The 12,833-nt window shown below is 34.0% G+C and overlaps 1 protein-coding gene across 1 annotated transcript in view; it reads left to right on the top strand.

The window, feature by feature from the left end:
- LOC146591405 (nebulin-like) overlaps positions 1-12,828 on the top strand; it is a gene marked incomplete at its 3' end in the record, with an annotated part of 37,994 nt that extends 25,166 nt beyond the window's left edge. The window contains exons 28-43 of the mRNA XM_085312962.1: positions 53-259; positions 996-1,100; positions 1,268-1,375; positions 1,792-2,103; positions 2,644-2,850; positions 3,849-3,953; positions 4,742-4,849; positions 6,186-6,497; positions 6,648-6,854; positions 8,080-8,184; positions 9,059-9,166; positions 10,020-10,331; positions 10,557-10,760; positions 11,246-11,350; positions 12,158-12,265; positions 12,715-12,828. Coding sequence (XP_085169088.1) covers positions 53-259; positions 996-1,100; positions 1,268-1,375; positions 1,792-2,103; positions 2,644-2,850; positions 3,849-3,953; positions 4,742-4,849; positions 6,186-6,497; positions 6,648-6,854; positions 8,080-8,184; positions 9,059-9,166; positions 10,020-10,331; positions 10,557-10,760; positions 11,246-11,350; positions 12,158-12,265; positions 12,715-12,828 — 2,727 coding nt within the window. The remainder of the gene's footprint in view (positions 1-52; positions 260-995; positions 1,101-1,267; positions 1,376-1,791; positions 2,104-2,643; positions 2,851-3,848; positions 3,954-4,741; positions 4,850-6,185; positions 6,498-6,647; positions 6,855-8,079; positions 8,185-9,058; positions 9,167-10,019; positions 10,332-10,556; positions 10,761-11,245; positions 11,351-12,157; positions 12,266-12,714) is intronic.
- Between the last annotated feature and the right edge of the window lie 5 nt (positions 12,829-12,833).

Raw genomic sequence — 12,833 nt, 5'->3', positions numbered from 1 at the left:
GCATTCTAATTTTCATTACCTCATTCTGGTTTTCCTTTTTTATTTTTAAAAGAATGCCTACAAAGCAGATTTTACTAACTGGTTAAGAGGAGTTGGTTGGATGCCAATTCAGTCATTGGATGTAGAAAAGGCCAAAAAAGCTACAGAGATTCTTAGTGAAAAGAAGTATCGCCAGCACCCAGACAAGCTGAAATATTCCATTACGATGGATGCAATGGAACAGGTGCTTGCTAAACAAAATGCCAGGACCATGAATAAGGTGAGAATTTTTTCAGATGGTCATGACTGAGCTAGCATTAGGGCCTTCACTGTACAAAATTCTCTTGTGGATGTATTCTCACTGAAGTAATTAGACTTCCAAATGGATATAGTGATTCGCTTGGAGAGCACTGTGCGCTATACACAGATGGAAGCCCCAGACTGGATCCATAATTACAAGTGTTTCATTTTCTGTTTATAAAGATTAGAGCTTCCTCCTTTCTCTACAATTAGAGAAATACGTTCTCCAGATTTATAGCACTTATGTAACCTTTGCCCCTTTTCTGTTGGAAATAGTATTAATAATCAGTGAGCTGRAAAAAAAAAGTTACATTTTGTATAAGTATGTACGTGTACTCTGAGGGAATACTTAGACATATATCCCCAGTGTTTGGAATACCCCAGATCCTTATTCTGTGTTTACCATGGAAAGAGGGTGTAGGAAAAAAAATGCTTTGTATTTAAGGAGACAAAGCAGGGARAAATGCAGATTGAAAATTTTCATTTTCAGTACCTATTAGTTATCAAAATATACTGCGGATTTCTCGGATGAAGTACAAAAGAAAGAAGAGGAATATAATATTGCTGTCCTTTAGTTGTATTTGTGATGATCATCTGTAGTGCTTATGGAACTTTGTACTGCAAAATATTATCTATTGCACATGAACAAAATGAAAGCAAGCTCTTATTCTGTGTGTGATGCCTTTCCAATAGTAAATATCACTTTGTAATTACAGAGGCTCTACACTGATAAATGGAACAAAGAGAAGACTAGCATTCACGTTATGCCAGATACTCCAGAAATTCTGCAGTCTAGAGTGAACCAGATCACCATGAGTGATGTGAGCTATCATACTCAAAGTGGACTTTTAATGTCTGTTACAAGTGCACAAATCAAAAATTGGTGTAATTTTTATGTCTGGTCTGAAAATGCTTAAATTCAGATATAACGTACTTAATACTTTCACCTTCTTGTTAAAATAACTGTTCTCTTTTATGTTTTAAATAGAAACTATACAAAGCTGGTTGGGAGGAAGAGAAGAAGAAAGGTTATGACATGCAGCCCGATGCTATTCCTATAAAAGCAGCCAAAGCCTCCAGAGACATTGCAAGTGATGTAAGTTTTATGGTCTGGTAGGACTCAGAGAAGCTGATTGTTTGACATATAAAGCCAGTCAGATCTTTTTCAGAGTGCTATGTTATGCACAAGTATGTTTTTTCAAGCATTTTGAGTCATATAGGTTTCAATTATATGCTTGATGTGATAAACCTTTACAGCAATTGCTTTCAGGGCTATTTTGTCTCCAGTAGAATAACACTGAATAGTATAATTTACTGGCCATCATATACATTTGTTCAATGGACTGTTTTGTAAGACTGAAAAAGTTTAGGTGACTAAATCTGAGGACTAGTGAAAAAAAACTTGTATTGAAAAAGAATAAATATTGTGTAGGTTTTTAGAAAAAAAAAGAGAGTMTAATGATGCATTTTTTGATATAAGTTTTTGCTGCTCTTTGTCTTTYCTCTTGTCAGTATAAATACAAACTAGCCTATGAAAAATCAAAAGGAAAGCATATTGGGTTCCGCAGTCTTGAAGACGACCCCAAGCTGGTGCACTTCATGCAAGTGGCTAAGATGCAGTCCGATCGTGAATACAAAAAAGATTATGAGAAAGCAAAAACTAGTTTTCATACCCCAGTTGACATGCTCAGTGTTGTGGCAGCCAAGAAGGCACAGGAGGTGGCAACAAATGCAAACTACAGAAACTTGATCCATACTTACAATATTTTGCCAGATGCTATGAGTCTTGAATTAGCCAAGAACATGATGCAGATACAGAGCGATGTAAGTGAGAGACTTTTCAACCTTTGCATTGCCAATGAAATGATGCTTACTTTACAAGTAGATACTGTAAGATAAATAGCAGAATTTTCTTAACAAAATTCATTCAGTTATATATTAGTGTCTAGTACATAAAATGAGATCTCCAGAAATGATAGTGGTTGTATGTTTCTCAGACTGCTCTGAAATATGAATTTACATCTGTTGCTAAAGAATTTGGACTTGGAAATATGTCATTTTATTTATAAATTAAAGTGTATGTTTATTGCTTATATGTCCAGTTAGGCTGTTCAGGAGCAATACTCGTGTGCAGTCCAAGGCAGGAAATGCTTCACTTTTCACTAAGAAAGGCAGGATAATAGAAAAAGAGATACCACTGTATTAAATATATTTCTAAATAAACCCTGGATGCATCTTAGTACTGTTTGATTCCTTTTAGAAAAAGTGCACTCAAAATCTAATACTCATTAAGCACATGAAAGAAGTATCATGATTTGCAGACTTTTTCATTCATCTGTTTATTTCTTTTCTTTCTGCTTCCAGAATCAATACAAAGCAGAATATGATGAAAATATGAAAGGTGTTGGATGGATGCCATTGGGCTCCTTGGAAGCTGAGAAAAACAAAAAAGCCATGGAAATTGTCAGTGAAAAGAAATACCGTCAGCATCCAGACAAGTGGAAGTACTCTGTTCCTATGGACTCTATGAACATGGTCTTAGCTTTAAATAATGCAAAAATCATGGATGAAGTAAGATTTTTTTTTTTAAGTTTACAGGAATAAAAGTCAAATTACACTTGATCTAATATACAATTTTACTGTATGAGCAGCTTCTGAAATTGTCAGTTTCGGCAACTAATGAATATGCTTGATAGGCATTGTATTTAGCCTTAATAGAGCTTTGCTATACTTGAAAGCAGAGCTTGACCAAAGTATTTTTGAGAAATACATATAAGACACACTTGAGGGTCACATACCATTAAGTAAAATTTGCCCAGCATAACAGATTTTAGACTTTTAAGAGTTTAACTCGGTGGGCTGAAAGTGTTGGAGTGATCCCTTTTGAGAAAAGGATTTAAACTTTTAAATGTATGGTCTGTTTCATTTGATACCTGTTACACTGATATGAAGTTGCACTGTAATATGAATGCATTTATAATGAGATACTTAATTTCTGATTCTCCTGCTGAACTGCTGTCATCCACTGGTGTTCATTAGAAGTGTCTAGTGTTCATGTGCATTGTAGTTACAGGACCACCAGAATTTAGGTGTACATCTCTTAGCTCAACTTCCTCTAAGAAAAGCTCTATTATCATTCTCAAGTGATATTTATTTTCCAAGAGATAAGTAATAATCCTTTATTTTAGACCAGATAGCCTACTTTTTTAACAGTATTTTTTTGTATACTCTCTGACTTGGGTTTGAAACCTATTGTTTTATGCTGAGGTTTGTTACTAACAGTGTTGAGCAAGAGAAAAGCAAGATAATACTGTGGCAAGATCARTATTTCTTCCACTTTTATTTCAGCCTTACACTATTAACTTCATGAGCTAGTCCTGATTCACACTGCTTGTAGGTGTAAAATTAAAATACAAATGTTCCTACCACGCTAGCAGATGCATCATTCTAATGTTCATATCACAAAAGAGAGATTACATTTAAAATAGGAAATAACTTTAATAAGAAATAATTTTATTTAGTGTTTTTATCGAGATTGTTCCACTGACATCTTTATTTTATCTTTCCAGCACCAATATAAACAAGCATGGGAAGAAGACAAAAAGAACGTTCATATCACACCAGATATTCCACAGATTGCTTTAGCAAAAGCCAATGCATTTAATTTAAGTGATGTAAGTACTGTCTGTAAGGCTAATAATCTGCTGCTATTTTTTTATTAGGAATAAATGAGATGACAGCGTAGGAAGGTGTCTGTAATTCTCACTTTGCTAACTGCACAAAAAACTATTTTCTTTCCCCATCTCCCTTCCTTGAAATTAAATACCAAATGCTATAAAGAAAAAAACATATTATTTATAGACCCACTATGAAGTATAAATGTAGGTATCTAAAATATAATAATTATTAATAAAATAATAGAGTTTGAATGTTATCCATGTTTGTTTCTATGTTTATTATTCACTAATACACAAAATTTTGTTGCAGTTTCAAAGCTTTTTCATAGATTTAATCTATTTTTGTGTAAAATATGATACTGTTGCCAGTTTTTCAGTAGCTAATGGTTAAATTCATGTATGCTAAATAAAGAATTGTTTGTAATCATGAAAATCTTAATTGTGCAGATAGTATTATCACAATTTTTAAAAAGATGATATCYTTAGAGATGCAACTAAACCAGTATTTGTGCATGTGGGAAACAAATGCAATTATTTGCTCTATTGTTTTAGATTATCTTACTTATTATAGTTTGATTCAACTGCATTAGTATATTAATGCTAGGACTTAATTTTGAAGGAATATTCAGTTCTTTGATTTCCTGAGTGCTTTAAACAGCTGTTCAGGGAGTGTTAAAACATATCAACAGTCTATGTTTCAAATTATTGTGTATAATGAACAGTTTTTATATAAGGGTTGAGTGATTTGCTTCTTTAAAGAATGTTTCTTTTCTTTCTTTTCACAGAAAATGTACAGACTTTCCTTTGAAGAATCTAGGAAGAAAGGATACGATCTCAGAGCTGACGCTATCCCCATTAAAGCTGCCAAAGCTTCTAGAGACATTGCTAGTGATGTAAGTTCTTAAAAGAGAAAATAGTCCATTTTAGACATTATAAAGCATTAAGTGAATGTTCTTTATCTCTTGTTTGTAAATAATTCCAACATATTTGGCATAAATATTCTGATAATTTTGCCATCTGGGTTAAAAAAGCAATTTCTTCATTAGAGAGGTGAAGAGATATATGTGGGACTTTTCCTAGAAGAAGATACCTATGAGTTTATTCCTCAGTGTGATAATGCTTGGATACTTTATAAAGATGTACACTGGATATTTGTGGTTTGTACTGAATGCTCAGAGGCCAGCCTTATAAATAATTGAAAAGAACAAACACAGCTTTAAATTAAATTATTTTTGTGCCATTGTACAGTTATCTTTGCTCCTTTGGTGGCAGTCCTGTTGAATTTATTGGTGCAGAGGATGTAGTTTCTGGAATCTCAGATCATTCTGAATTCCTTTGCAAATCAATAATGGGGATTTGGTTTTGGCAGGCACCAAGCTGGCCTGAGATAGAGGTGAAGTGAGGGCCTAAGGATAGGCTGTTTAGTCCTCCATTTTTTTTTTTAAGAACATAGGTGATGTAGTAGCCTCTGCAAAGTCAACTTGCTCAAYGTTCCTCTAAGGCTAAGAGGAAAGTTCTTCCATTCTCAGTTATCTCCAAGTGGTTAATACTTGGTCTGTATACTCTATTGCCTATGGTTGACTAGGGCCTGAAGAAGCAGTTGAGAATTTAAACCATTCCTTTTGTTAAACAAACAAATGCAAAAACAATCTTGTATTTGAACTTTTAGATGATTTGAACAGCTGAGCTTAATGGAAATGATGATTAGATCTTTGAATTTATCTATAAATTTAGATCTCAACCTAAGTATCCTGAGTATACTGCAGACTAAGCTAAGCTTTGGAAGCAGGATGGCAATGGTAATGGAGAACYGCGTGGATTAACTTACCCTGGTCCTAATGCTTGTAATAGTTCATTTTATAGCTAGTATGGGTATCTGTAAATAGGAGCATGAAAAGACTAAAAAGGGAACATTTTAGAAAGAACTGTCTTCAGCAAACTAGATCTTATATGTTCCTTCTACCTCATGTAAAGGCAGAATAAACTGTTGTAAGGAAATTTCATTGTTCAAAAAAAGTTTTAAGTATACTGCTTTAAAAGAACACTAAAATTTGAGTCATCTACTTCTGGGGTGTCCTTTACAGCAAAATAAGTGGACAAAGCTGCCATTCCCCCGTATTCTTTGTGGTGTTTGCTTAACAACTTTAAAATCTTATTTTAAATTAAGATAGATGTTGCTTGTCTTATAGTGATGTAGAATTAAAACCCCTGCCTCTGTTCTTTTCACAGTATAAGTACAAATTAGGTTATGAACAAGACAAGGGAAAACTTGTAGGCTTCCGCAGTCTTCAGGATGATCCCAAGCTTGTCCATTACATGCAAGTGGCAAAGATGCAATCTGATCGTGAGTACAAGAAAGCCTATGAGACAAGCAAGACACATTACCAAACACCTTCTGATGCACTTAGTATCATGGCAGCTAAAGAGGCACAGGATCGTGTAACCAATACTAACTACAAGCGGCTGATTCACCACTATATGCTTCTACCAGATGCAATGAGTTTAGAACTGTCCAGAAACATGAATCGGATACAAAGTGATGTAAGATTCTATTTTCTTTCTGACTATCATTCACAGATGTGACTTTTCCCCTCCTGTTTGGTCATTATGACTGTGTTTTGGAAACAACAGAATTATTTAGAATTTACTATTTGTAAAGTGTAAACTTGCCTTTTGTGATCTGTTTGGCAGAATGAGTACAAGCACGATTACAATGACTGGTACAAGGGTATTGGCTGGAGTCCTGCTGGTTCTCTGGATGTGGAGAAATCTAAGAAAGCTACAGAAATTGCAAGTGACCAGAAATACCGCCAGCATCCCAGCATGTTCCCCTTTACAAAACAGAATGATGCCATGGACATGGTGCTTGCAAAGCAGAATGCAGAAATAATGAATAAGGTGAGTATTTATGTGGAGAACTAGTCAGACATCAAAAATAATTTGTTTTAATAAACATTGTATGAGCCTGTATCACCACCTGTGTGTAGCATTTTCTCCCTGAGAGAACCAAATACATCACTTACAGATTTCTCTTGTTTCAAATTTTTCTTAAATGAATCACTCAATTACTAATAAATGATACAAATAAATACATCTGTTCTCATTTTTCTCAAAGCCACCTCTCTATCTACTAATCTTCTCATTCTTATATAAAAACCATTTTTAATTCTGGGGAAATGAAATAGATAATTTTTCCTACCAACCAATGTCCTACCAAAATATTTACCTCAGACAATGTGTTTTATTCTGATATCTTCACTAGTTGATAAACAAAATTCCAATTTTTAAGKATTTTTAGCTTTTAAAAGCATTGTAATTCTCATTTAAAAAATGCTACTGGAAGAAATGTTTAGAAGAACAGCTGTTACGCRGAAGTTAAATAATTTCATTTGATTTTTTTGGTGATAAAGCAGAACTGTTAACCAGGCTCATAGGGATGCTATGGGATGGCATTGAAGTTGAAAGAGATTTTAGGACTCTCTGAATACAGATGGGGAACCGTAGCTCCTGAAAGCCTGGAGGGGGAACCCTAAAACCATGGCTTCTAAAAGACCATCAGAGCATCTAGTCTCATGGTTTCATGTCAGGAAATCTCTGAGGCCTTGTCCTTGTACTGGGCTAGTGGTCATGTCAGAGTTGCTATAGAATTGCTGATATTAAGAGTCCAGCCTTCTGTGCAGCCTAGTTCACCATCAAGGAGCCACTGTTTCTTTTTAGAAAAAATGTATTGAATCTAATATATTTTGATGTGACATTTAAATTCAGATAAATCAAAATTTGTTGATGAAACTTTCCTTTGTTAGTGTATTTCTCACTAGTTTGAYTCATGGGAAATTGTCAGTGTTAAACCAAGAGCTGTTAAGCAAGCTAAAATTACTGTTTTATAGGCAGTGAAAATCTTGATATGTAGACTTCATTAGAAGCAATGATCTTCTAACCCAGAAGACTTGATCCTAATTCAGCTGATTCTGGATTAGATCGTTATATGGTAAAATACATCTGAGTCAACATTTCCCTCTTTACCCTTCAGTAACCAAAATGCACAAATGGAAAGATGAAAACCTCCAAAGAGCTTTCTTTTGTCATTAATATTGACACATCCAATGTCACTTTTTTTCAATAGCATGCTTATATTCAAGCTTGGGAGAAGGATAAAACTCAGATTCATGTGATGCCAGATACACCGGATATTCTACAGGCTAAGCAGAACAGTACGAACTACAGTCAGGTAGAGTCTTTTATTACTTTCTATTACATTTTAAATTAGTGTCTGCCTTTCTCAAATATAAAGCTGCCCTCCCATTTCAAAATAAAATTTAATTAATTTTTCTAAGTTAGAAGAAGGAGAAGGGATGTTTTAAAACAGATGCAAGAATTTTGATACTGCCGTGAGTAGTAGTTGGTACCATCCTTAGGGTAAAAAATAGCCTAAATTATAGTAAAATATATGGGAATTTAGACCTGTTTTGAATTCTGGAAGTAATTAGTCCACGCTCTATGCTTACCATAGAAATAAGTTGCATTAAAAATTCCTTGTTATAAAAATACAAGTCCATTGTGCATATTTTTAATTTAATACATAGTAGAAGTATGTGGAGTGATTTTAACTTCTCTTTCATCTTCCAAGTGTAAGTGACAATTGTACAGCATAAAGTACTTAGCTTTTGCTTTGCATTATTGTTGAGAGGTGAATCTTAGACTTGCAAGCTCTTGTATTTAAATCAACTGTGCAAAAACTGAATTGACTATTTAAMAGCTACATGACAGCCTCATTAGTTAAAATTTTGTTTAGCCAATCAAAAATTTATCAGTTATCCCAGATGTACAAAATTCAAATTCCCCAGATATGTTTCAAATCCCYAAGCTAAGGTATAACAGGAAACTGCTGCCATAAGGAAAACTATTTAACTGCTGACCTGACTTGGAAGACTTGAGCTTCTTGCCTATTTCGCTTTTTTCAGTTCCCTTTCTAGTAGCCCATCTCTCATAACTGAAGCCTATGCGGTGACCAAAATTTGGTAATATGGATCGCTGATATATCTAAATAGAAGATGACAGATATATTACTAAGGCTTTTCAATTAAAATTGTTTTCAATTTTAGAAACTATACAAGCTTGGCTGGGAAGAAATGATAAAGAAAGGCTATGACCTCACACCTGAAGCCATTTCAGTGAAAGCTGCCAAAGCTTCAAGGGATATTGCAAGTGATGTAAGCAACATTTTTAATTCAATCTGCTGTGCACGTTATGTAATTGCTGGAACCTACTGAACCTCTCCAGATCCAGATCTATCCGTCTTCTAAGATGTGTATTGGAAAAATTATTGAGAATAATTATTGAAAAAAAAAAAATTGCTAAAAAGACTCTTTCCCTGATATGCTGTAGTCAATAAAGAAAACATTTTGACAAGAGTTGTTCTTGCATCTTGGGACTTCCAAAGATTGTGGTCCCCCCATGAAATAGGTAGTCATACAAAGTTAGGAACAGTATAAACTGGAGCTGTGTGCTCTTTTGAATGTTACATTTGTAAAGCAACAGCAAATTTGACCAATGCCAGTCCTGAGAAATTGTCTTTACACCTCTGGAATAGGTCTGGTGACACATATATTGCTAGTATTTGTCTGTAATTTGATGTAAATACAAATCCTGCATTTATAGAAGAGATTTTATTGATAATTAGGAAATGCTTCTGAATGTTAAGTATGTGCATTTTCCATTGCTGGTTATTTTATTCCTCAGAACATTGCAGTGTTTCAGCCTTTGGGAGTTCGGAAGTGTGTGACTGTATAAATCAGATGGCACAGGAGACCGTTCTCAGAGCCATGCACTCTTCCTCTCCAGAGGCTTTATTTATTTTCCAGGGATGGCATTCACTGACACCAAGTGAGGTTTTACACATGAATCAAGGGGCTACTGAACTTTTACATGAGTAAAAAACATAACATATTRCTCATTATATTGGTAATGTGCAATATTAAGGGAATGTATTGATGTTTTCCTTGTGTATTTTACCACTACCTGATTCTTAATGTAATTCCAGTAATGCAATCTTTTTAATTTTAGTACAAGTATAAAGAAGGCTACCGCAAGCAACAGGGACATCACATTGGATTCCGCAGCTTACAGGATGATCCTAAGATGATGTGGTCTATGCAAGTAGCTAAGATGCAGAGTGAGAGGGAATACAAAAAAGATTTTGAAAAGTGGAAGACAAAGTTTAACATGCCCGTGGATATGCTAGGCTTCCTTCTGGCTAAGAAATGTCAGGAACTTGTTAGCGATATAGACTACAAACACATGCTACACCGCTGGACTTGTCTGCCAGACCAGAATGATGTCATTCAAGCAAAGAGGGTCTATGAACTGCAGAGTGATGTAAGCTTCCTCTGAAATTGATTCTTCTTCTTTTTATTTTTTTGGGGGGGAGGAGGTAAAATATTTACTGTTTATTGAAAAGTATCTTTAATAACTCCCTTTGGATGTTGATACAGCACAGATTGAAGCTAACTAAGCTCTGTTAAAATGCCAGTTAGTCTTTCATATGGTTAGTAGAACAACAGGGAAATAACCTGTTAYGATTTTCATTTTTTTCCATAACAGAATCTGTATAAATCAGACCTACAGTGGCTCAAAGGTCTTGGATGGAGTCCTTTGGGATCTTTGGAATCTGAAAAGAATAAGAAAGCTTCTGAAATCCTGAGTGAGAAGAAGTACCGGCAGCACCCAGATACTATTAAGTTCACAAGTATCCCAGATGCCATGGACATAGTTTTAGCAAAATCTAATGCCAAAAATAGAAGTGATGTAAGTTGCCTTTAGAGACAGAACATGTAATTTGATAAATGAATAAATACATTAGTATACATTAGTTAAAAAGATCTCTGTATCTGAACATGGATTAAAATACACAAAACATAAGATATTTTCAATCTATGCTTTATTGCTCATTTATCAAGAAGCACTATGGCTTATTCAAGAGATTAAGGTCTTTAGTGTTCTATAGCTTATTCAGTAATACCTGTAAGTAAGACCCTTACTATATAGTATATAAGTGTATCATCATAATACTTTTTGCTTGACATTTCGTGGGTGTAATGAAGGAAGAAAGGTGGAATTTTAGTTGTAAGCTGGTATATTATTTGACTTAAATGTCTTGCATTGTTTATATGACCTCATGCTTGTGGGTTACATCTTTGTGTTGCTATTGAAGAGAAAAGGTAAGCTGAATTCACTGATACGTATGTAGGCATTTTATCAGACAAGGTATTTTTGTTTGTTTCCTTTTTCAGATACTGTATAGARAAGCATGGGACAAGGACAAGACTCAGGTTCACATCATGCCTGATACTCCTGAAATCTTGCTGGCAAAATCAAACTTAATCAACACAAGTGATGTAAGTGTTTCTCTATAATGTTTCATTTATGAAATCTGGAATTACTCTTTGTGGCTTTGGTTTAAAATGCAGTAATTCTGGAATTTTAACCATTATAAACACAGCTGTGATTTTTTTCTGTGAAAGTTGTTATGCACTGGGAAGCATGAGTGGAACTGCTAGAATGTGAAGTAGGAGTGAAATTACTTGAATGTTAAAAACAAAAAAACCCAAGAAATTATTCAACACAAGTTAGCTGTTTTCAGATACATCTCTCTCATCCATACTGATCATATTAATGTTCTTGCTACAAATGCAGTAGTATTTAATAAGCCTATCAATTCTTGTTTTGTTAAAATGTCTAATTATATTGAATTGCATTTTTAGAATTATATAACATTACATCAAATTCTTTGCTATAATGGAACAAATATAGAATACATGCAAAAGGTAAAAAATTTTCTATCATAAATATTCAAGAAAAGAGATAATTTTGATTGAAACTGTATGCAGAGAATCAACAAGTTGTGTTATCTACCTCCCTAGAAAACCCTATTATTCAGTCAGATTAGAATGTCRAGTAAAAGACAGCACTGATCACAGATGAGTTAATCAGAAAAWGTACTGATAGTTATTTTGAAATATCTTCTATCATTGGTTACAAAATGTACATTTATTAAAATAAGCTATGGATCTTCATTTGATGAATTAAATTGTATTTGACATCTCATACCTTATTTTAAATAAACAGAGAGTAAAACTCTACATTTTTAAAGGCAGAATAATTTCACCTATTAATCAATATTACTTTGAATCTTTATTCAACAGAAACTTTACAAGTTAGGATATGAAGAACTGAAGAAAAAAGGCTATGATCTTCCTCCTGATGCTATACCACTCAAGGCAGCAAAGGCATCCAGAGAAATAGCTAGTGAGGTAAGAGTTTTACTGAATGGAAATAAAGGAAATATAGTGTGACATTAAGTTGATGCACATCTCTGAGGTACAATTTCTTTTTATTTAAGGGGAGGAGTAGTATGACATTTAAAAGTTCTTCTGTTGCTTTCTGTCCCAGTGGTTACATTAGTATTAATAATGTTAAAATAATGGAAAAGACTACAGCAATCAATAAATAGAAAAAATACGAATTTTAAAATGGAGCTAATATATTGTGGAAATGAAATTAAAAAAAAAATCTAAAAGAGCTACAATAAGTTATAAAAATATAGTGCTTACCATGGCAGCAAGTCCACAAATTAAATTACATGAAAATTAATGCACATCCTCAAATGCTTAGATATTTAAAAAGTGTTTTTACAATACAAAAATACAAATTTCAAATCCAAAATAAGTGAAAATTCTTGTTTCTTATTTCATTCCACTAGTATCAATATAAAACAGCTTACCGCAAGCAGCTTGGCCACCATATTGGAGCGCGGAACATAGAGGATGACCCGAAGATGCTGTGGTCTATGCACGTAGCCAAGGTCCAGAGTGACAGGGA

The sequence above is a fragment of the Rhea americana genome, unplaced genomic scaffold (assembly GCF_003343005.1).
Source record: "Rhea americana isolate MKP2758 unplaced genomic scaffold, rheAme1 scaffold_372, whole genome shotgun sequence".
NCBI lineage: Eukaryota > Metazoa > Chordata > Aves > Rheiformes > Rheidae > Rhea > Rhea americana.
The sequence above is the reverse complement of the archived record's forward strand: the minus strand, read 5'-3'. Positions and strand labels throughout refer to the sequence as shown.